Source organism: Polyodon spathula, chromosome 25 (assembly GCF_017654505.1).
Source record: "Polyodon spathula isolate WHYD16114869_AA chromosome 25, ASM1765450v1, whole genome shotgun sequence".
In the NCBI taxonomy this organism is placed as follows: domain Eukaryota; kingdom Metazoa; phylum Chordata; class Actinopteri; order Acipenseriformes; family Polyodontidae; genus Polyodon; species Polyodon spathula.
In genome coordinates, this window is record NC_054558.1 from 21,251,883 (window position 1) to 21,275,956 (window position 24,074).

Genomic DNA, 24,074 nt, shown 5'->3' on the forward strand with positions numbered 1-24,074 from the left:
TCCCTCCGTCCCCTCGCTGCTCCAGGCTCCGGGTTAGTTAGGAGGAGGGAAACAGACACATGCCCATCTGGCCCGCCCCCCCTCTCACTGCTCTCTCTATCCCCAGTGAATCCACCGCTACATTCACTGGGCCCTTGGCAGGGAAATAGAGGTACGAATGGAGACAGAAGGGAGCCAGACTAGCCTGTCCTCTCCGGATTCCCCCCACGACCCCTGGTAAAAATAATTGAAATAGAAAACCCTACTTCTCCATGTATGTGGAGTCCGTATTCACCGGGATCTCTGATATTCTTCAACAAGCGAGCGTGTTTTATACTGCCGTCCTTTTTAATGCGATGCATATTATTTTGTACGCTGGAGCGAGATCTGATTTATGGCATTTCAACTTTATTTGCGTGATCAATCTTCGAGGGGGGGGGGGGTTATTTGTTCGTATGTTTTTCTTACAAATGGATCTAACGGCCCAAGTTACTTTTTTTTTTTCGTGGATCTCCTGTTGCCAACATGGCCGATTGAGTTGCATCTTTGTGAATTAAAAAACATTTTAATTGTATTTCTTTCTCTCTTTTTTTCTCTCTCTCTCCCTCCTCTCCTTTCTCGTTTAGCAAAATGTTCATCGGGGGGTTGAGTTGGCAGACCACGCAAGGTGAGCGAAACTAACTTGTAACTTTTTGTATGTTGCTCTGTTGTTTTCTCCTGCTCTGCCCGAAGTGGGGATGTTGCTGATTTCGGAACCCCGCGGTTCTATAGGGGAGAGAAATACTTTAGCGGTATGTTAGGGGTTTCATGTTGTTAGGAAACTTGTTTTCAATTACGAAGATGATAGCAACAATAATAAATAAATAAACAAACAAACACGAGTAGATTCAGATCAAAATAAAATGAGTTTTTTTGTTTTTTTTGTTTTTGTTTTTTTAATGTAAAGTTCTTACGGGAGCTTTTTAAATAATAGACGGCTGGTCACTCACATTTTAAGTCTCTCTCCCGTACAATAAAAGAGGATTTTTTTCAGTTGAGAACCGAGACAGACACACGCTAGAACAGTGGTTTCTTTGTGTTGTTCCTGCTGTAATTTCGTTTTCCCCCGCGACGAAAGGGAAATGCTTTTAAATCATTTGAAATAAGTAAACACATGGGTGCAGCAATGGGATTCGCCTCCCCGCGATTGAAACCGTACTCCCCCACGCTTTCTTGTGTTGTAGAGGGACTCAAGGAACATTTCAGAAAATTCGGGGACGTGAAGGAGTGCATGGTAATGAGAGATCCAGTTACAAAGCGATCAAGGTAAGACATTGTAGAGACCAACTGGAATCCTGACGCGCCGCATAGAATGTGTTTACTGTTTGTTTGGTTATATATGAACTTTTTTTGAAATCTATATATATATATATATAATATAAACATACACACACACACACACATTAATTTTTGTTATTCTATTTCAGGGGGTTCGGATTCGTTACTTTCGTAGATCAGACTGGTGTAGATAAAGTTCTGGCACAGCCCAGACACGAACTGGATTCCAAAACTGTAAGTTAATATACATATCTAACGTGTATATGCATTTCCGATTGAAAGTGATGTCAGATATATATTTTTATTATTGTTATTATTTATTTCTGAAGCAGCTAAGGTGTTTAGAGATTTGGGGGGGGGTGGCGGGGTCCCTGACTGAAAAGTTACCTTGTTGTTGATCTGTAATGTACACACATTGCAGCTCAGGAGCCCTCTCTCTGCATACTCTGGGGGCTGTTTGTGTTCGAGAGGTTCACAAAGTATCCAGCTGCTTAAATAATGAAAACTCTCTCTCTCTCTCTCTCCCTCCCTCTCTCTCTCTCTCAAAGCATCCCCCCTTTTTAAATTGTGTGTTTTTATGAGTTTGTTCGGAGAGAAAATAAAAGCGTTCTCACTTGGTGTCCATTGGCATGGCAACAAGAGGACCGGCAAAGGGGGAACTTCTTAAAGGCAGGATGCACAAAAGAAGCTCTCTTTTATTTTTTTAAAGGGGCCGAGCCTTTTACACTGGGCTCTTTAGAAAACAGCACAGGAGCCCCCTTTTGAGAGAAGGTACGAAACTGGGTTAGCAAGCATAAACTCCATTGACCAGATCTAATACGTGCCGTGAACTTAATATAACCAATAGACACACGGGCAATGCGATGGACAGGGAGGCTGTAGCCCTCCTCTGAGCCATTGTGCAATGACAATGCATGCTTTCTGTATCTCTATGGAAATGACTTACAAAGGGCAGCCCTGGGGGGTATAGGGAGGGAGCGCTGACAGGCCCTTTAATACATTCAGAGGAGAAGTGCTTCAGATTTATTTGATGTGGCTCCACCTTTACTTTTTTTTTCTAAGTGTGCTTGTGTGTGTGTGTGAGAGAGAGAGAGAGAGAGAGAGAGAGAGAATGTAGCACCAGCTGCACAAGTATGGAGAAAGTTTGCCACTGCATCAAAACCCACTGATGTCTGTTCATTTATTCCTTTTAGAAGAAAAAGACACTGCTTCTCCCATCAAGTCCTTTGAAGTTGGGCTTGTTGTCATCTTGCGTGTCAAATACAAAGGTTTTGGCAAATTATACTGACAAACATGGTTTTAGTAATATTTCCTTGCGATGCGATACCATTAAAGCTGGCATGTTTTTCTGCTAGTTGGTTTCTCAGTAATGTTTCCTCTTTTCTTGACTCTGGATTTTCTGCAGTGTACCTGTGTTTGTCTGGTGTGGTTCTGTGACACGTGTTTCAAAGTACCAATGCTTGTAATGCACGAGTATTTCCTACACGTAACCAAGACTACAGCAAAGGAAGGGATCTTGCAAACTCGCTGTCAGCCTAGTTTTGATCTCGTTGGAGGATCTTTTAACTGGATGTCTTTACTGTGCTTTGCAAGGTTAAGACTCTCTGAGGGGGGTGGGGAAGCAGGTTCTTAATTAAGACGGAAATAGCACTGGGCTATTTCTATCTTGGCAAGTGCAATATTGGATTAAAACAGTAACGATGGGAGCCTAATGCAGTGTTGCCTCTAGTTTGTGGTATTGATTGTTTCTCTGGAGTTTTTATTTGGAGCTAGGATTCTCTGTCTGCAGTTTGCTCTGGTGCCAGGGTTCTGTCTCCACAAATGCAGGCTTTGAAACATGCTTCTGATTTGTGTTCCCCTGGAGCAGCAGATCTCAGTTTCCATGTGCAGTTTGTTCTGCAGTCTGCATGATTCCCAGTAGGCTGATTGCACTGACGGGGAGCTCTGGGACCTGGTGCCCTGGTCCCCTGGGCGTGGTGTTTTATCCCCTTATTCGGGCTGGATCCCCTCGCCTCCAGGCTGGGTGTCAGTCTGCTTCGGCCCACGTTCTGCACTTGTGCCACGGCTTCTCCAGGGAGCCTGACAGGGGCCTCCAAGTCGATGCTGCCCATTGCTGGAGCTTGGCTTGTGGGCTCTAGATTGTAGAGGTTTTCAGACGCTTAAACAAGGTGGATAATTTGCATAATTGTCTGCAGGCCAGAAGATTAAAGACTCAAACCTTTCTTACAGAAACAGCCAGTTAGGTGCATGTGTCTGGTGGTTAGTGCCGAGGGACTGGGAGGCAGTGTGGCTTAGTGGTTAGAGCTGAGGGACTGGGAGGCAGTGTGGTCTAGTGGTTAGAGCTGAGGGACTGGGGTGCAGTGTAGATCCAGTGTCCTGACCTCTGTATTTAGTTGCTTGTCGTCTGTGTGCGGAAGTGATGAGGTCGTGATGGGGTAAGTGAAGAGGGAAATCCTCAAAGCTGGTAAAATGGCTGTTTGTCATTAGTGTGAATTGCCGTGGTTGTGTGTGGAGCAGAGGCTGGGTTGCGCTGCAGCCGCAGGGGTGTGAAAGGAGCACCTCTGTGGAGGGGAGAGGGTCTGTCAACTCTTACTGGAGAGGAGCATTGGGATTAGAGTGTGAAAAATCAATCCATAAATAAAAACACCCAGAGTCCTGAATTACTGGTTTTAAAACCCAAGTTCACAAAACATTAACACAGTTAATTTAGTGGGTTCTGAGTTAAAGAATTTTTTGTATTAATAAAATAAGGTTTAATATGCCAGACTGCTCAAGACTCTTAAGAAACCAACATGAAAATGTGATTGAAAGTGAACGAGTTTCATAAAGGAATATGTTTTAGTCTCGATTATATAGTTGAGTGATGTGATTAGTGGGAATCCTGTGTGACTCTTGACCCCAGTGTGACATCTCTTTTTTTGGAGGATGGATTGTGGGGCTGGTTTCCCACGAGCCTCGTCCAGCTGGGCAGCACAGCGCTCCGCTGTTAACCACAGAGACAAAGAGCCAGTCCACAGGGGTCCCACCCCGGGTCAGTCCAGCCTGCGCCAGTGCAGGGGGGGTGGCTAATAGGACTGGGTTAGGTAAGGGTTTGCTGCTCTACAGTTTCTAGTTTGCAGGAAAGAGGCAGTTGTGAACCCCTGTAAGGTGCTGTGCTGCAAAACTGTGACATCTGAAAATCTAACGTGAACTACTGTACTACTGTCACAGCTTCCGGTAGACTCCTGTGATGTCATGTTGTAGTTTCTTTGATCAAACAATGTTGAATAAGCTCTGAATTATGTTCATGTAGTGTGTATGTTTTTTTTGGTCTCAATCCTGAGGTTGTAGGTGATGTTAAGCTGCCCAGAGCTGTGCAGTTGGAATCTTCCCCTGTCTGCTGATGCTGCTGAATGCTGGTTAAAGGATATGGGGGCCATCAGCCTTTGATGCTCCACAAAACAGAAACACATTTCTTTTCAGTAAACATGGGTTTACACACCATTGACCAAAGCCTGCCTGGAACAACTTCCTGGACCCCCCCAGCCCCCCCTGAAGCAACAGAGGTTCTTCTGTGTTTGCAATTGTTCTGCCTGCTTTAATTGGGTTTAAAACTGATTGCTCTTTTGTTCTGAGGTTACTGTGGCTGTGGGCCCCTTCAGTGCTATGGAATGGCGTGTGTTTGTGTGCGGGGGGCCGTGTCATTGCTAGTGGAGACACTCTTTGTGGTGGATTGTTTGTACTGGGAAAGCTGGGGGCTGACCGGTCCTTTTAATGTTGATTGTGTTTTAGGTCTTTATGTACTTGTGTGTATGAAGATCTAGAATTTGAAAATTGTTCATTTAAATGGTCCTGCTGTGCCGCAGGCAGCACCAGTTTCAGAAATCCTGTGTTTGATTTGAGAAACATCTGTCTACTTTGCTTATTTATAACTTCCGTGTTTGTTTGAAGTTCTGGATGAATAATAAGCACTCTGAGATAATGGGGCAGGCTCAGCAGAGTGCAATCTTTATGTTTCTTGCACGTGTCTCTGGCAGGGCTCCCCTGGCTCTTCCATGGACTTGCTCCTCTCCAGTCAGGCTCTGCCAGGAGAATGCAGTGAGGATCCGGAGTCTCTGGAGACAGATTCTTTCTGAATGGTGCTCTTTCAGACAGGATTAACACTGCTGTTTTTAGAAGGGCTGTTTGCTCTAGCTGTCAGGAATGCGTCAGGGCTGCGTCAGTCCTGCTCTTCACTTCTGGGTCACCAGTAGGCTCTGGTTGACTTCCGGGTGACAACGTGTGGTTTGCAGGCTTTGTAACCGAGACTCTGGACTTGCTGTATCTGTGGGGCAGGGGTGTGGCCGAGTGTCAGTGATGAGGATTTGAAGACCGTAGTTTCAAAGCCTTTAATTAACTAATTTTTTAAAACCAGAACCCATACCGCTATGTTATTGATCTGAAGTCCTCCCGAGCAGACTTCGTGTTTCTGTTTTTAATTCCCTGACACCAACGTGATTTGATTCTTGTTTTAAATAAAAGCGAAGTAACAACAGGGGAAACACTTTGAAAGTGCGGCTGGTGATATGTACAAATGTTATTTGTTCTGAAATGGTGCCCATTTTAAACCTGGCATGGCAGAGATAGCTACACACAGGACTCGCTGTGCCCAATGTGGGCGCTTTGTTTTCCTTCACGCATTATACAATTAGAGCTTGAAACAAGTAACAGAAAACTACACAATTAAAACAAACAAAAAAAGTTTTTTCTCAAACGCTCTCACACAAAGTATGTTCCCTTTCCAATCTGTGCCAGGCCAGACAGACCAGTCAATAGAGAGAGAGCAGCCAAAGCCAGGCAGCTGAGAGAGGACCCATTGTTTGTTTGAGAAAGTCTCCAGCTTGTATAATCGCTCGTGTTAATGAGGTCTCCGTTCGAATGAGCTAAACTCGCACAGCCTGGTCTTGCGTCAATATGATCAGTGCAGAGAACTGTTCATTCAGTATGACCAGAGGCAACTCCGAACTGGCTGTCTGAGAGCCAGCATGTTTAATACAGCAGAGGGAACTTGTACTGGCAGGTCTGCTAGTCAGCCAGTTGAAAAACAAATAAATAAATGAACTAAATAATAAGCAAGGATTTAACGTTTGTTTTTCCACAAACTTCCTCGCTGCTCTTTGGGAGTTTGGGTCTGGATCCTCTGCAGCTCAGGGTAATAGGCTGTGTTGTAGCAGCAGACCCAAAATGTGCACCCTGCCTACGATATTAATCCTCCTCCTCTCCTACAGACAGTGGCTTGAAAAGGCAGCTTGTTAAAGACTGTATGTAATGGTGCAGTACTTTGTGGGACTGCAGGCTCTGCTAGCAGTGGCTGGTAACATGCACACTGCTAACGCTGCGTGATAGCGCTGTGTATTTGAGGACGGGTGCAGGAGCCTGTAGTTCAGCAACAGCCTGTCTGCGCATCCCTCTGCTTGCTTCCTTGATAGAATATAATCTCTGAAACGGGCTCCAGCGTGGCAGGCTTGCTTGTGATCAATATCCTCCGCGGAACAGACAGACAGCAGGCCACTCAGCCCAGCGTGTCACTGCTGAACCCGAGGGGTAGATGAAATCAATAGGAAAGTGTGCCGATGCTGTGAAGTGCAAGCTGGGCTCGCGGTCCTGCGTGCGTCTGTGTCGGAGCACAGCTGCGTGTGACAGTTACGGGGGGGGGGGGGGGGGGGGGTTCAGGGGCTCTGCAGCCAGTTGGAACTTCTTGTTTCCACCTAATTGTCACAGTCTCTTGGTTTATAGTCACCAGCTACGTTGCCTGAGCTTGTATCCCAATCTGTATAGCGGTTTAGAGAATAGATCATGTTTGTGTCAATACTGCTACGTGACAAATATACAGCACCACAGCATACGAGATTGTTCACCTGCTAAATAACCGAGTGAGCATATAACAGCAGTGTAACCAGCGAGGGGGGCTGGAGGTGTGGTAGCTCTCCTATTGCACAGCAGTGTAACCAGCGAGGGGGGCTGGAGGTGTGGTAGCTCTCCTATTGCACAGCAGTGTAACCAGCGAGGGGGGCTGGAGGTGTGGTAGCTCTCCTATTGCACAGCAGTGTAACCAGCGAGGGGGGCTGGAGGTGTGGTAGCTCTCCTATTGCACAGCAGTGTAACCAGCGAGGGGGGCTGGAGGTGTGGTAGCTCTCCTATTGCACAGCAGTGTAACCAGCGAGGGGGGCTGGAGGTGTGGTAGCTCTCCTATTGCACAGCAGTGTAACCAGCGAGGGGGGCTGGAGGTGTGGTAGCTCTCCTATTGCACAGCAGTGTAACCAGCGAGGGGGGCTGGAGGTGTGGTAGCTCTCCTATTGCACAGCAGTGTAACCAGCGAGGGGGGCTGGAGGTGTGGTAGCTCTCCTATTGCACAGCAGTGTAACCAGCGAGGGGGGCTGGAGGTGTGGTAGCTCTCCTATTGCACAGCAGTGTAACCAGCGAGGGGGGCTGGAGGTGTGGTAGCTCTCCTATTGCACAGCAGTGTAACCAGCGAGGGGGGCTGGAGGTGTGGTAGCTCTCCTATTGCACAGCAGTGTAACCAGCGAGGGGGGCTGGAGGTGTGGTAGCTCTCCTATTGCACAGCAGTGTAACCAGCGAGGGGGGCTGGAGGTGTGGTAGCTCTCCTATTGCACAGCAGTGTAACCAGCGAGGGGGGCTGGAGGTGTGGTAGCTCTCCTATTGCACAGCAGTGTAACCAGCGAGGGGGGGGGGGGGGGGGGGGTGAGGGTAGCTCTCTTGTTGCACAGCAGTGTAACCAGCGAGGGGGGGCTGGAGGGGGGGGGGGGGGGGGCTGAGGGTAGCTCTCTTGTTGTACAGCAGTGTAACCAGCGAGGGGGGGCTGGAGGTGCGGTAGCTCTCTTGTTGCACAGCAGTGTAACCAACGAGGGGGGGCTGGAGGTGTGGTAGCTCTCTTGTTGCACAGCAGTGTAACCAGCGAGGGGGGCTGGAGGTGTGGTAGCTCTCTTGTTGCACAGCAGTGTAACCAGCGAGGGGGGGCTGGTACTGTGTATTTGTATCTTGTGTCATTGTGTATAAACAATGAATTCACATTTAGGGTTGAGTAATAGAGATGATTGTACAGTAAAACTTGGAATGGATCCCAACTGCTATTTTCTTGGATTCTTTTCCCAATTCTGTAGGTAGTTGTTCAAATGCATTTGCATCCTAATTCCTTCTAGCAAAGTTTGGCACCATGACTGTAGCACATTAGTTCTGAAATATACCTGTTGAAATTGAGACTCTACTACCTGTTGAAGCTGAAGCCCTTGCTGTGGAGTCCCACCTTGCTGTGCTGAATCAGCTCCACACTTGAGATTTGAATCTGCGATTCCGGCATTACTCTCAATCCCTCTAGCTGCTCCTCAGTAAAACCGTTTTTAAAGGAAACGAGTTGTCATTTTGAACCCCACGGTCGATATGCACGGTCGCGTGAGCCTGGCTGAGACAGCGATCCAGCATTTGCCATGCATGCTGAAATACGACTGAGAAGAGTACGTGGAATTCAGAGCGGTTTGCAGTCCCGAACGCATTTTGAAAGGTTGTGTAAAAGTACGCCTTTGCTCTGCTTTCCATCAAGGGGCCTGGCAGTGGCTGACCTGTGCTTGTTACAACCTTGCATTTAAACTGAGAGCAGGACATGACTGGATTACTCAAGGGACCTCATTTCAGGTGTGAGAAGGGAAAGGAAGAGCCTGCTTTTGAAGTGCGAGTGGTGTGGGGGTTACCCCCCCCCCCAATCCATGAATGCGTTGGGTCTGGGTTGTGAGTGGAGAGCGCAGGGTTAATTGTCGCCTTCTGTTTTCTCACAGATTGACCCGAAAGTGGCATTCCCCCGTCGAGCACAGCCCAAGGTAAGTCAATCCTTTTTCATTTCTTTTTTTTTCGGAGAAGAAAACAAACTCCTCGGGTTTCCCTTCCCTGCCCCACCCTGGGCAGTAAACAATAGATGCTGCCGAGGGCTTGGGTTACAGGGCGGAGCTGCCCCTTTAAGAGAGTCCAGATGTGCCGTGAAGCTCCGTCCACTGCGCATGCTGATGGACACCTGATACAGGCCACCTGAAAGAGGCTTTTAAAGGTGTCTAGTTCTTTTGTTGCTAAATAAACCTGCACTGCTGCTCGTCCTCAGATATATAGGAGGGCGGAAGTTCTATTCAGAGCTGTTTTATTAAACAGCAAAAAAGCAATTAAAAAGCAATTAATCCATAGAGGTGAGAGCTGTAGGATAGCTTCCTGCTGTTTAGAACGGCTCTGAACTTATTGAGGTCAGATCACCTGCTTTTACACAAATGAAAAGTTGTGATTTCAGAGCCCAGCAACAGGATGTAAACATTTGGCCTTCCACTAGTGCCTCAAGAATGAAACCTGGAGCTGGATCTAACCAGTCTCCTCGTACTCAAAGACCCGTAATAAATCCAGGGACACGCTGTCCTCGAAGACCTTGAGAGAGACTTCCACGCCACATGCTTGTCATTGAATTTAGTTCAGTGTTCTTAGAGGGAAGGAAGGAGGCAGGCAGCGGTCCTTCTACTCGGAATATGAGAGCTTTACAGCGAAGCTGAAGATGTCAGAAAGGGATTTTTGGAGTTTATGTAGTGTCTCCTGAGCGCTCGCAAAACTGTTTTGCTTTTAAGGAAGTTTATTTCTTTTTCGGTTTGTGTGCAAGTGAGCTGCCGTGCATCTAGTTTGAGAACCCGCGACACAGCAGGCAATGGCTAATTGATGTGGGGGAGGGAGGTGAGTGGTAGAAGTTGGGTTAATTCAGTTAAGTAATTGGATGACAGAAGGTACTTTAGTGTCAGCATGGGCTGTTTTCCAGAGATTTGCAGAGGGGGGTGTCAGTGGAGATTATCCCTGAGCTCAGGCCACATGGCTGCATGGTAATTAGGACCATGTGTTGTGGCTCGGCCTGGTCGATGAAGTCCAGGGGTACCCCTTTCATTATGGGCTCCCGTTCAACAACGTTACCTGAATCCATGGATTGAAACTTGAGTTCGTTACAAAATGTTAATGGCATTAAAACTGTTACAGATTTTTATCTTCTTGAAGCCGTTCAGTTTTCCTTTCGATAGAATAACAATGTTGTTCATAATTACAATATTGCTTATTTGTCTGATTCATTTGGTTTTGCAAGAAAAGGACGTGCAGATGTCATCTGGTATAAACCGCTCTGTGAACGGAGCCCCCTCTGTTTCTGGACAGTAATCCCCTCCTCTTGCCTGCCCATGCTCCTGTGCATTGTCCTTGGCGGGGGGGTGTGGTGCAGGTCGTGACCCTGAGCTGTGCTTCACTGATAGGAATACCTGAGCTGAGGGCTGGGAGGGGGAGGGGAGGCAGTGTGGTCAGAGATGAGGGGCTGGGAGGGGGAGTGGAGGCAGTGTGGTCAGAGCTGAGGGGCTGGGAGGGGGAGTGGAGGCAGTGTGGTCAGAGCTGAGGGGCTGGGAGGGGGAGTGGAGGAGGGGCTGGGAGGGGGAGTGGTGTGGTCTGAGCTGAGGGGCTGGGAGGGGGAGTGGAGGCAGTGTGGTCAGAGCTGAGGGGCTGGGAGAGTAGGAAGAAGACAGGCATTGTGGTTATGGCTGAGAGACTGGCAGTGTGGTTAGAGCTCTGAAGCACTGGGAGCGAGGGAGGCAGTGTGGCTAGAGCCGAATCACTGTATTCTAGTGATGGACCGCGCTCCTGTCATGTCTTACCTGAGTTCCTCTTTGTCCCCACAGTTAGTGACCCGGACGAAGAAAATCTTTGTGGGTGGCCTGTCTGTCAACACCACTATCGAGGACGTCAAGCAGTACTTCGATCAGTTCGGCAAGGTGGGTCCCTGACTCTTCCCCTCTCCTCATCACCACACCTCCTCTCAGCATGTTCCTGTCCCTGACTCCTCCCCTCTCCTCATCACCACACCTCCTCTCAGCATGTTCCTGTCCCTGACTCCTCCCCTCTCCTCATCACCACACCTCCTCTCAGCATGTTCCTGTCCCTGACTCCTCCCCTCTCCTCATCACCACACCTCCTCTCAGCATGTTCCTGTCCCTGACTCCTCCCCTCTCCATCACCACACCTCCTCTCAGCATGTTCCTGTCCCTGACTCCTCCCCTTGTGTCCCTTGAGTTTAAGGGAGTTGCAGAAAGCAGCTTAAACACATTAGTGAATACTCTAGTTAGGGGAAGTTGTATCCTTTAGTGTTAAACTTAAACTTAATACTCTGCAACCAGCCTCAGCTCTACAATTGCTATCTCTGCAATCTCTCTCTCTCTCTCTCTCTCTCTCTCTCTCTCTCTCTCTCTCTCTCTCTTATTGTCTTCACTTGTCATTTTGAGGAACAAGAAGCTTACATTTACTCACATTTTTGGCATGACTATGAAATGCTTTTGGACAGTAATTGACCTGTAATCGTTGTAGAAATTGCACCTAAAGCAGATTTGATCGGACTGTGTAAGGAGGCTGTGTGGTCCAGTGGTTAAAGGAAAGGCTGTGTGGTCCAGTGGTTAAAGGAAAGGGCTTGTAACCAGGAGACTCGCACACTGACTCGCGGTGAGTTGTTGTTGTAAGTGACTGTGCAGCCGGTGCATAGTTCACACACCCTCGTCTCTGTAAGTCACCTTGGATAAATGCACCTGCTAAATAGAAATCGGACTGTTCTACCTGCACTAAGTGTTTCCTGATCTTGGGGCTGGTTTGTCTAGTGTAGCTCCTGCTGGGTGTCTTGTTATACACGAAGCAGGCACTAGTGCCTCCCTGGCTCTGAGTAGAAATAAGAGAAAACATAACAACAAGCCTGCTATTGCTGGTCTTTTGGGAAATCAGTGGACCTCTTTTAGCTCCCAGGCTGCACTGGCCCGGTAATGGTCTCAGAAGCAAGTAGAGATTGAAGTGTTTTGTAAGTGGAGAGGCTTGTAATGGTTCAGCTCAGTATGACTTTTCCACTGTAATCACTGCCACACTGGGAGCAAGAGCTGCTGAGCTCTGCTCAAGTAGTCTAATTGAAGTTGTCAGCCCTTCTGTCTATGAGATCACACTGCCTCCCTCCCAGCCCCTCTGTCTATAAGATCACACTGCCTCCCTCCCAGCCCCTCTGTCTATAAGATCACACTGCCTCCCTCCCAGCCCCTCTGTCTATAAGATCACACTGCCTCCCTCCCAGCCCCTCTGTCTATGAGATCACACTGCCTCCCTCCCAGCCCCTCTGTCTATAAGATCACACTGCCTCCCTCCCAGCCCCTCTGTCTATGAGATCACACTGCCTCCCTCCCAGCCCCTCTGTCTATAAGATCACACTGCCTCCCTCCCAGCCCCTCTGTCTATGAGATCACACTGCCTCCCTCCCAGCCCCTCTGTCTATAAGATCACACTGCCTCCCTCCCAGCCCCTCTGTCTATAAGATCACACTGCCTCCCTCCCAGCCCCTCTGTCTATAAGATCACACTGCTTCCCTCCCAGCCCCCCTGTCTATGAGATCACACTGCCACCCTCTTAACTATAAGGTCACAAATCTGTCTATTTTTTTTGTCCTGTTTGTTTGTTTAAGGGAGGTCAGACCCTGGTTTGAGATCGCTGGGCTGTAGATTTTTTTTTTTTTTTGTTGTTGTTTTTTGAAGATGGGGAGAGGATTATCAGAGCTTGAACTAATCTGATCGAACAGCTGTGATGGGGCCTCCCTCCTTCAAGCTGCGGTTGCCATGGCTACATGGCCTAGCGGTGCTGTCCCAGGCAGGTTCTTTTGTTCGGGTCTAATTCAGCTCTGGCACGCTATAGCCGTCCGAATGGAGAGGAGAGGGAGGGAGAGAGCCACAGCACTCGGCAGGGGAGCATTCACGCCAACAACAAAAAGAGTTAACGGTCAACGCTGAAATGTCTGCCACTCAGACTTAGCGCTGGAGTGTTTGAAAAATGTTCTGTTCTCATTGGCTGCCTGGCTGCTGCACAACAGCCTGCTAATCTCTGCCGTGGTTGCTATGGCGCCCGGAACCCTCTGTAGGGCTTGTGACTAAGTACTGCTTGTTGGGGCAGGAATTCTCTGTTGTCTTCTATTTATTTATTTATATCTGTATGTATAGCTTGCTTTTATTGCAAAACTTTTTAGAAGTTATCTTAACACTGACCTCCCAGTTTGAGGCAGCAGTGAACTCCACAGAGGAGAGTGTGTGTGTGTGTGTAATAAATATATAATATATATATCTATCCCCATTTAGAGATCTAGCTTGTTTTCAAGTAAAACTAGTTAGAAACCGACAAGAGAAAAAACAACCACAGCAACTTTCAAATATGAGTTCAATACACAAAGGCACAATGAACAAAAGCAATTGAGCAAGAAGGCTAGAAGTGGGCAAGGCTGTAAGGCTCCCATTGCATAGCAGTTTGATCCAATCCTGGTTTTATTAGGATTTTAACAAGACACACCTGAGCTTGTTACCTGCTCACTGTGGCAAATCAAGCTTGTATTAAAACCTGGAATGGGTGAAAGTGCTCTGCAACAGGAGTCTGATTTTCATCCCTAGTGTGTAAAAGGTAGTACTTTGTAGACAGTTTTTTGAGCAGTGACGGTTTCACATCACTAATCATTTATAACAGTTTGTGTGAGGTTTTGACATACTTTAGTCTGTGTAGGTGCGGCGAAATTCATGGCTTGTATGAGTAATTTGGAAGGATGTGACTTCATATGGCTTCTTGCTGCAAGGCTTTGTAGAACTGATATGCTTGGCTGTCTGCAGTGATAGTACACGCTCAGAACTATTTTGGAATGTGAGAACCTTTGCTTTAATTGAAAACAGGCTCATAGTGGGGATCTGCCAATGCACCAGGTGCAGAATCTTCCTTCAGGTGTCGCTCATGGAAGAGGGGAGGGGCAGGGAAGCTGGGACTGAGAGAGCAGGTCCCAGGGAGGCAGAAGGGAGGAGTGAGAGAGGCAGGCAGGCAGGGAGCTGTCTTTTGTCTGGGAGAGTGAATAGCTGTGAGGGCTGCGTCTCTAATCCCTGTTCTAACCAGCCATTCCCCCTCCATATCGGCGTGCCTCACTGACCCCATTGTCTCTGGGTCAGGCTTCTCTGTGTGATAAAACTGAAGCGGTCAGGAAACTGGGCCACCACACCAAGCTTATCAACAGGAACACAAGTGTCTTGGTGGTCAATGCTTTGCGCTACAGCCCCTTCTCTGCGTGCTCATGCGGCCCCCTTTTAGATTGGCCTCCCCCCAACAGGTAAAACACTGCGCTTACCACCCTTTCCCGATGTGTCTGTCCCGCTGTTCTGTGAAGGGGATAGCGGGGTTAAAGGCAGCGAGTAAGGTCTGGAATGCTGCCTGGGGCTTGTGATGCGTGATCCTGCCTGTCTGTTAACTGATCCACACTGCTGCAGAGTGCAGGAGCGGTGTGTGATCCTGCCTGTATCAACTGATCCACACTGCTGCAGAGTGCAGGAGCAGGTGTGTGATCCTGCCTGTATCAACTGATCCACACTGCTGCAGAGTGCAGGAGCGGTGTGTGATCCTGCCTGTATCAACTGATTCACACTGCTGCAGAGTGCAGGAGCGGGTGGGTGTTTCGCTAGCAGGAAAGGTGTTAACCTTGCTGGTGTTAACTTTCTTTAAAAGTTTGCTTTACTTTTCTGCTTTGAATTTGTATATAAGGGCGGGGTCTTTCCCGGAATTCCTCATGGAGACGCGACCTCCCATGTAGCGAGCGGAGGCGGGGTGCAGAGACAGAGAGAGAGCAGGTTCGAGCCAATCCAAGAGAAGCCTTTTAACTCTTTAATCGCCTCTCCTCTTAAAATAGTTTGGTTCATGTAGGAGGGCTGCGATACCATTTCCTCCACCTACATCAAAGCACATTCTAAACTGTGAAGAGGTTGTCTTTGCTGCAGTGTGTAGCAGTGCGGTGCAGTATTTAGCATTGCCGTGCAACAATGTGTGCCACAGTTCAGGGCATTGGGTTAGTTTCCTGTAATATTTTGCAGGGCGCTCTGGTGCTTGTGTTGCTGTATTCGGACTGGGAGTCCTGTAATATTTTGCAGGGCGCTCTGGTGCTTGTGTTGCTGTATTCGGACTGGGAGTCCTGTAATATTTTGCAGGGCGCTCTGGTGCTTGTGTTGCTGTATTCGGACTGGGAGTCCTGTAATATTTTGCAGGGCGCTCTGGTGCTTGTGTTGCTGTATTCGGACTGGGAGTCCTGTAATATTTTGCAGGGCGCTCTGGTGCTTGTGTTGCTGTATTCGGACTGGGAGTCTGTTTCGCACTGCCTTTGTGGGCAGTAGGATAAAGTTCTGTAAAAACAGAATTAGAAATTGTAATATTATAGAGAATAATGGTTATGTAAGATCTGGGCTACTTCAAACTTCAGTAAAAGTTGAAGAGGGTGGAGGGGGGGGTTAAAAGTATTAAAAAGCAGATCTTTCTTGCCAAAAAAATAAAAAGGAGAACAAATTCAGAACCATTGCCTCTCTGTGAGAAAGAGGGAGAGACAGAGTGTGGATGTGCTCTTTGCCAGGATAGAACAAAGAATTGGGGGCTCTTTTGTCCTGCTCCTGTTAGTTCAGAAGCCCCACGCTCTTCAGTAGCGCTGGAGCGCAGGGGGGAGTTGAGGGGCTCAAGTCTTATGAAAATTCTTTGCTCGGTCCTCATGGCAACGGCAAACTTAGCAGAAAGAAAGTGGAAGGGAATGAAACACAGGGCTTGTCAAAAGCTTATTTATCCCCCCCTCCCCTTTTGAAAACTTCTATTGAATTTGCAATTTACTGGCAGCACTGTGAGTAATTCAGGAGGGGGGGAGGGGGTTGTACAGAGAGCCCCCTTTTTCTCTCTGGCACTGCAGGGACTGAAATGCTGTGCTTCTGGAATTCTGAAGCAGGGGAAGCTTCGGTCCTACAAGGTCATCCCATTCCAGGTTTGCTGGGTTACATTACACTGTGACATGGCTGGGACCTGGCCTGGAGCAGTCCTTGTCTAAAAGCTCTTAAAGTTTCAGTACCAGTAAAGTTTTGCTTTGACGCAGTATGCTGTCTTCTCTAGGACAGAGGCTAGGAGACACTTCATTAGACAGAGTGGTGTGGGTATGGGTGAGATTACTTAGCAGTGCTGTTAACACTGAGTCATAGGGATACTTTAAGACCTGACTTGACAAAAGTTTTGAAATCGCTCAGCCACTAGGAACCGGACTAGCACTGACCTCCTCTCGTTAATACATTTTCTTCTGTTCTCATGTTTCATGTACTTGCTTTCCTTCTTTCTCTTTCCAGCACTCCTAGTCAAATAAGCATTTGCTTGCTTGCGAGTTTCTGAAGTAAATGAATCGTCAGTTCTGTGCTCTATTATAATGCAAGTCTCTCCCTTAACTGAAGCTCAGCATGGTGCTCTAGTTACTGTCCCAGCACACATTGCAGTTCAGCAAATGGTTTTTGAACGCTGGTAGGAAAGCACAGTCATACCCTCCCCTATCATTTGAATGTAACCCTGTATGGTGAAACACATGGTGCTCTGCATGTGGAGATATGTAGCTCTATGTTAGTGTGTATCATTCTAGCACTGCTGTTTGCCTGCCTGCCTGTCGTGCCTGAATTCCCTTCGCTTCCTCTCCTCAGGTGGATGATGCCATGCTGATGTTCGACAAGACGACCAACAGACACAGAGGTGGGTCTCCTGTCCCTGTCTGCCTCCTCGCTTCTTTGTGTTTTTACTCTTGTTCTTCGCATTTACAGCCAGGACAAGGAGTGCAAGGAAAGTAAACCCTTTGAGCCCCCGTCGGCTTTTAAAAACAAGGACGTTTCTAAAAAGGCACAGACGTGTGCATGCAGTAACTCCAGCCCCAGGTGCCTGAGTGTCGGGGATACCCAGAGGAGGGGGTGCACTGTGAGTCTTGGTTTCCCCAGGCTGGCTGGCTGCAGTGCTGTATTTTTTTTGGAAGGGACATGGATCAGCAATACTTGCTGAAGTGGCCAAATGGAATGAGGCTGGACTAATTAGCCCTTCTGGTTAATCAGAGCTTAGAGAGTAAACCTGTTTGCTCAGCCCAGCTGACAGATCGATTGTGACGGGGAGCAGCACAACGCTAATTCCTCCCTGGAGCGCCAAGGGGGTGGGAGTGCGGAGTCAGGGGTTTCCATCCTGGAGTTCACAGGCCAGAGATCTCTGAGCGAACCGGGAGGAGGGAGCTGATAACCAAGGGGGTACTGGAGGGCAGAGGGACTAGGATGCAGTGTGGTCTAGTGGTTAGAGCTGTGGGACTAGGGTGCAGTGTGGTCTAGTATTTAGAGCTGTGGGACTAGGATGCAGAGTGGTCTAGTGGTTAGAGCTGTGGGACTAGGATGCAGAGTGGTCTAGTGGTTAGAGCTGTGGGACTAGGATGCAGAGTGGTCTAGTGGTTAGAGCTGTGGGACTAGGATGCCGAGTGGTCTAGTGGTTGGAGCTGTGGGACTAGGATGCAGTGTGGTCTAGTGGTTAGAGCTGTGGGACTAGGATGCAGAGTGGTCTAGTGGTTAGAGCTGTGGGACTAGGATGCAGAGTGGTCTAGTGGTTAGAGCTGAGGGACTGGGATGCAGTATGGTACTTACTTTTCACGTTTCTTTTCTGTTTTGGTTTGTAGGTTTTGGGTTTGTGACGTTTGAAAACGAAGACGTTGTGGAGAAAGTGTGCGAGATTCACTTCCACGAAATCAACAACAAGATGGTGAGTAGAAGCACCCTGGGGAGCGAGGGATTGGGATGAGCCATCGAGGACCCAATTGCAGCGCGGCAGGGATCGGACATGTGGGCTGTCTTGTTAATGGGGGGGGGGGGGCGTGTCTCATTGCTGACTGTCTTTGTTGCAGGTGGAGTGCAAGAAGGCCCAGCCGAAGGAAGTGATGTCACCGACTGGCTCTGCCAGGGGGCGGTCCCGAGTGATGCCGTATGGGATGGACGCGTTCATGCTGGGAATCGGCATGCTGGGTAAGACAGCGGGACTAAGAGATCGCTAGCCATGCGCGAAATACCCTTTGAAAAACCAGGAGGAGGCTGTGACTCAGAGAGAGACCTGTGAAGACTGCAGAGCCTCAGTATTGAGTTAGTTAGGGTCTGTGGGAGTTTGTTGTATGCAGCAACCTCGCACCAAGGCAACGGATTGCGCTGGGAGCAGCGGCACAGAGCCGTTGTCCTCTGGGGGCCCTACTGTCTAATTCCCTGGATTAGGGTCACATGCTATCCTGGAGGGATCAGTGCTGGGCTGTGATTGGCTAAGGAGCCCTCAGCCCTGACTGCTTTAAACACAGAGCGACCCAGCAGGACACTTAGACACACCTCCTCCTGCTGCCTGCACTGGCAGTGCAGTTACTAGATACTGCTCCAGTAAAATATCTTCTGGAGCAAAGTGTAGTGACTGTGTCCCTGCCATCTCGTAGTTTAGAGTCTGCTTCTCCAGCGCCATCTGCTGGCTTGAATTTCTGCTTTTTGTTATAATGCTACGTTGCTGTGACGCCATCATCTGATCTTTTGGTCAGTTCATTACAGTAGCACTCGGTTGCACCAACGCAGTTAATTCTACATAAAAAAAAAATAAAAAAAAATAACGTCTTACTGTGATAGTGTCATAACATTTGGAATAGTGCGATGTTGCAGACTGTATAGTTAGTGTGTTAGTGGTCTGTGTCTTTCTAGGTTACCCAGGGTTCCAAGCTGCTACCTATGCCAGTCGCGGCTACACTGGCCTCACTCCTGGCTACACCTACCAGTTTCCCGGTGAGTAATCTCCACAGCTCCCACTCACTGCTCCTTAAAGCACACGAAGGAATGAATGGAAGAGATTTGTAGATATTTGGGATACTTTCAAAGCTGCCAGCCTGTAAAGCAGGATTACCTACCTACTGTATCGTCATTTTTCACACTGTCACTTGAGCAGCCAGTGTAACAGGATTGCCTGTAAATATCAAGCAATCAGACTGGTCCGTCACTGGTATTTCACAACAGACCTACCCGCCAGTTACAGTCACTTCCAGTAGATGGGTGTGTAACTTCAAACCACATCTCTCTGCATTGTGTTGAGTGCAGATGTCTTGGATGTAAACAGTGTCTTCAGGCCAGCCCAGCTCCTCGCACACACCTCTGCTCACACGCACAGGGAACGCTGCTTCTCGTTTGCTTGTTTTAATATGGACTTTGTGCTGTGAAGGCTGTTTCCTGGTGCCTGTTGGCTGCTTGTAAATTTCATGGATTTGATTGCAGTTGCAGGGTTTTGAAACCCACACAGACAAGCCTGGCAGTGGAGAGAGCTGGGCACTCTCTTAAATGCAGGGCTTGTTGCACTACTGGCGTGATCACAGAGCCTCCTATGCTGGGACCTGCCTTATAAAGGCACAAAGCTTACAGCTCCTCCCCTTGACGGGCGTCAGGCAGGCAGATCGGGGCTCTAGCTCTAGCCCTTGCTGATGGCTCCTGCTATTTAGAACTCTGTGTTTCAATTGATTGTCTTTTTAAACCCTAAATCCCAAACCCCAAACCTCAGTGCCAGAACTACCTGCAGGTTTGCTTGTGTATCGAGAGATCCAGTGACCCCACTGCCCCCCTTTCCTCTCTCTCTAATTCTCTACATTTCTATTCTAGAATTCCATTTAGAGAGGACCCCCCTCCTGACTTCACCCCACCCCTCTGAGATGACAGGTTAGTTCAATCTCCTGGAATTTACAAGCAGCATGCTTACCAGTCCTCCTCGTGTTCAGGGGGAGAGGGTGGGAGAGATGGGCTTTACAATTAGAACTGCAAGTCAGGGGTGACACACCATGCAAGTGCAGCTAGATATTGAGTTTGAGATTGTTGGCCCATGCTGCACCATTCAGAAGTTCAGGTGTTTGCCTTCTGACTTGCTGACTGTAGAAACTCATGAATATTGATATGTTTTGATATTGGGATGAGTTTGCACAGAAGGTCGCAGAAATCCTTAAACTGCAATATCATTAATGGCGTTATTTAAAAATAAACTTTTAAACGTATTTTATTTGCATATTAAAGTTCTGTGATGTGTATTGGTAGCAAAATTCCTCTTTGATTTCTAAACGCTGCATGCATTTCATTTGTGGAGCAGTGAACCGACTCCTCTGAGTCACAGTAATGGATCGTTGTATTGTTTTTGGGTCAGATGGAAACGATTCTGTTTATTCAGCACCAGCTCCAATGGACAGTACCACACTGAATCCTAGGTACAGGTTAACTCATAGTGTCTGTGTATAATATTATTACTAGCTACGAGTACAATCCTAGTGTCTGCTTTCCCCCTGTAGCTGTCAGCACTTAGTGAGAGAAGTGATTAGCGTGTTTACCAGCGAGGCTTGCGGCACTGTGCTGCCACCTAGCCAGTGCGAGAGTGGCACACATGGTTTAAAGGGCTGTGCAGAAAAAGCCAAATGATGTAACGGCTGTAAAAACCTTGTGATTGTTTTTGTCCAACGTAATTGCCTCTGTACTTCTGAACACACGTACAGTATATTGTGGCCGGATTCCCCTCGGAGATTTAAATTTTAAGAAGCAGCGCTGTGACAAGCCTCCTTGTGTCTGGCAAACCAACAGCCTCAGAAAACGTGCGCTGTAAATTAAAACTGTGCTAGGTGTGCGTACTTACTGGGACAATCACAAAGCAATGACATCATAACGAACTAACTCCAGAAAGAAACTGCATGCTTAGACGTTCTAAAACCGTATTTCCACTTCTAGTGAGCAGAACCTCGTATACTAAACATGTCATCTTTAGATTAACCATCCAAAGCCCTTGCTGCACTTGGGCTGCAGCGGCGCTGGCTTTGCCAGGGTCTGCTGGAGGAGCGCTGGGGGCAGTGAAGCTGCTCAGCGCTGCAGGGAGTGCGTCGTGTTGTGTAGCAGGCTGCACGCCGCCAGCGAGCCACTCTCTCATGCCTCTTCTCATTGGTTTGTTTCCCAGCGATCCCTCTGACAGCATATGGACCAATGGCGGCGGCAGCAGCAGCGGCTGCAGTGGTGAGAGGTGCAGGTAGGGGGTGCTGTTTTGTTCTCTCACCAGGTATGTAGAAGTTGTATTATTCCTCATAACATGCGTCATGTAGGACGAAATGTCAGTCAAATTTCTGAGGTGTAAGGGAGCTGTGTTTTTTTATTTTTTATTTTCTGTTTGTTTTTTTTACCATGATGTCACAAAGGTGAATTGTCTTTACAGTGATCGCTTCAGTGGTAACCCTTTTAGGGTAGTGATTTAAGAGTAGCGCACGTATGTTTTTAACCAGGCTAGAACCCTTGATTTCTAATAAGGTATTGTGAAGAGGCTGAAAGAGCCCAGTGCATGTACCTGGCTGGCACTGCAGAGTCCCAGCTTTGGCTGTGTTAGCTCAGTAGAGCCAGCGCTGTACCTGCACTGTGACTGTGTTTGGCTCCATTCGGGCTGTAGCGTTCCTGTTGTGTGTTGCTGGCAGGGCTGCACTGGAAGCGTCTCATTCTTCCTCTCTCTCTCTCTCGCAGGCTCCGCCCAGACTCGCACTGGGGGCTTCCTTGGCACCAGCAGCCCCGGGCCCATGGCTGAACTGTACGCCGCAGCCAATCAGGACTCTGGAGTGGGCAGTTACATCAGCGCTGCCAGCCCCGCCCCCAGCACTGGGTTTGGGCACAGCCTGGGGGTCAGTGCCATTTCTATTTTGAAAAATGGCAGCCCATCTATCTTAGTTAAATTAACCTCTTGATTTTATTAATTTTTTTTTTTTTTTTTCTTTTGCAGGGCCAATTGATTGCCACAGCTTTCACAAACGGCTACCACTGAAGAGAGCGGGGCGAGGTGCGGACTGCTTTCCTGTATTGAACCTGTTTGGCTTTGTAATGCCCAGTACAATCAGAAGAGTAGAGAACTCAGCACTGTGCTGAGCGCGCTGGCTCTCAGATCCCCGGTGTTACATCCTGTTCTCTGCCAGTGTGTAACCCCGCTGCCTCCGCCACTGAAAAGTTAATCGATTTCTTCATCAGAAAGTAACTAACTAAAATCCTGTAATGCATGCGTGCGGTGGACTGGAAGTTCGACCCTGTTCTTGAATCCGGTCGTTATTGCTTTAGGCAAAACAACCACAACTAACCTGAAACACTTGAGGCAGTGCTGCGTGATCGTGTTCCGCGCCCAGCTGGTGAGGTGAGAGGAGGTTGAAAGACCAGCCTGGCTCTCTTGCATTGTGGTTTAGACGCTGGCTTGCGCTGCGCTGGGTCGCTGGTTCACGCCCAGCCTCCACCCACAAGCACTTATATTGATTTCTTTTTTTTTTTTTTTTCAGGCTTCCTATCTGCCAGTAAGAAGGCGGGGTTAAAGTTACTGTGGACCAATGAATTTCTTTTTATTGTTGCGTTCCTACAAAGCTGCACACTGATTTGACTGCAGTAGCCCTAACTGACTCTGACTTCTGACTCCGCCCGCCGACTGAAGATCATTCTCTTCCCCTTCCTGTACTAACGTCACTCCCTCTCCCCCTCTTTCTTGTATTTATTTTCACAGTGGTAGCATTTTGAAGCTTTTATTGTCTGTCTTTGCTTTTTGGAAGTAGGTAGTGCTTTCTTTAAAACAAACAAAAAAAATGTTTTGTGATTTGTTAGAAACTTGCTAAGGATTGTTTTTTTTTTCATTAAGATTTTTCAGGTTTGTTTTGTTTTGGGTTAATTAATTATTTTGTCCAGAAGTAACAAAAGCATTTTCACGATCACCAAACTCCAAGGCGGGGGGGGGGGGGGGGGGGGGGAAAAAAAAGATTTATTATTATTATTATTATTATTATTGTTGTTGTTGTTATTATTATTATTGTTTTTTTTTTTTTAAAGAAGTTTATTGGATATTCTGTAAATTTCAGGTTTTTTAAAAAAAGAAATTGCGTCAAATATTGAAACATCACTTTTGAACAAAAAAATGTATATTTTGGTAGTTTTGAAAACACTATGATAATCAAGAAAGTATTTTTCCAAAATTGGTGAAGTTTTTTTTTCTGTAAAATATTGTAAATAATTCAAGCTGAATTTGTGTTGGCTGGCTGCAGAGTTGCTGTTGTGTATGGTAGAGTTTGAAAATCGAGGGGCAGGTCTGAGCTGTAGGACAGGCCTGCACAGTAGCAGGACTAGACTAGATCATCTTAACAGATTGCCAGTACTTCCTGTTTGTTTGTTTTTTTTTTTTCTTGTTACAAAGTTACTGTATTTTATTTTTAAAAGACCTCTGACTAAAATGAAGGACAAACTGAAGCAAGGGGTTGTGAGAAGAGTTATCTGAGCAACTGGTCCAGCTGCCAGCCAGAGCTACCCGCAGGCTCTGCGTCAGGCTGGCCTAGCAAGGCCAGAAACCTTAATTCTACCCCGTTTCCATGAGCACAGATTGACGGCCTGTCTAAGCTGCTCCGAGTTCCCCCGCGGTGCTCCTGAGCCCCCACTGATAGTCTCCCCGAGTTGAGTGAAAACTCAGTTTTCATGCAGCAAGAGTTTTCGCTGGGTGTTGGCGGTCCTTTCCCAGCAGGCCTTGCGGCTAAGGTGACATTATTTTGTTTACAAAAGCGAAAGGATGGATGGTATTGCTTTGCCTTCTGCTTGGACTGACAGCCAACGCTGGTTGGCCCAGTTACCATGGAAACGCAGTATCGGGCAGCAGGGTTTTGAACCCGGGTTGAGTGGTGCATGGAAACGAGGTATTGGATTCAGAGGAGAGATGCTGGTCGCTATGGAAACCACTGGGCGTCTTGGCTTGTCGGTGTTCTTTTGATAAGTTTCAGCTCTTGTAATATTTGTCAGGGAAGGCTGTGGCCCTTTTTAAGCTGGGTAAACATGAGAGCCAAACCAATCCGAAACTAGATT

The 24,074-nt window shown here is 47.8% G+C and overlaps 1 protein-coding gene across 3 annotated transcripts; it reads left to right on the forward strand.

Moving 5' to 3' along the window:
• Positions 1-55: 55 nt before the first annotated feature.
• Positions 56-22,977, forward strand: LOC121299817 (RNA-binding protein Musashi homolog 1-like). 3 transcript variants are annotated; one of them, XM_041227920.1, is made up of 15 exons: positions 56-216; positions 606-646; positions 1,203-1,284; positions 1,446-1,530; positions 9,105-9,146; positions 11,007-11,099; positions 16,857-16,905; positions 17,858-17,940; positions 18,083-18,200; positions 18,906-18,986; positions 19,848-19,904; positions 21,175-21,273; positions 21,726-21,880; positions 21,979-22,035; positions 22,520-22,977. In XM_041227920.1, exons 1-14 carry the CDS (start codon positions 158-160, stop codon positions 22,018-22,020), a joined length of 1,086 nt encoding a protein of 361 aa, XP_041083854.1. In that variant the 5' UTR covers positions 56-157; the 3' UTR covers positions 22,021-22,035; positions 22,520-22,977. The 3 variants fall into 3 exon arrangements, with proteins under 3 accessions (XP_041083854.1, XP_041083855.1, XP_041083856.1); XM_041227921.1 differs by having other exon boundaries at positions 57-216; positions 21,175-21,243; XM_041227922.1 differs by lacking the exons at positions 21,175-21,273; positions 21,726-21,880; positions 21,979-22,035; positions 22,520-22,977 and adding an exon at positions 20,380-20,813 and having other exon boundaries at positions 57-216.
• Positions 22,978-24,074: the final 1,097 nt, after the last annotated feature.

What these genes read in the sequence shown, in the direction of transcription:
- LOC121299817 (XM_041227920.1), top strand. Translation starts at nt 158, where the DNA reads ATGGAGACAGAAGGGAGCCAGACTAGCCTGTCCTCTCCGGATTCCCCC. An exon ending in GAGTTGGCAGACCACGCAAG is followed by an intron (nt 647 to 1,202) that starts GTGAGCGAAACT and finishes CTTGTGTTGTAG; the next exon opens with AGGGACTCAAGGAACATTTC. An exon ending in ACGAACTGGATTCCAAAACT is followed by an intron (nt 1,531 to 9,104) that starts GTAAGTTAATAT and finishes GTTTTCTCACAG; the next exon opens with ATTGACCCGAAAGTGGCATT.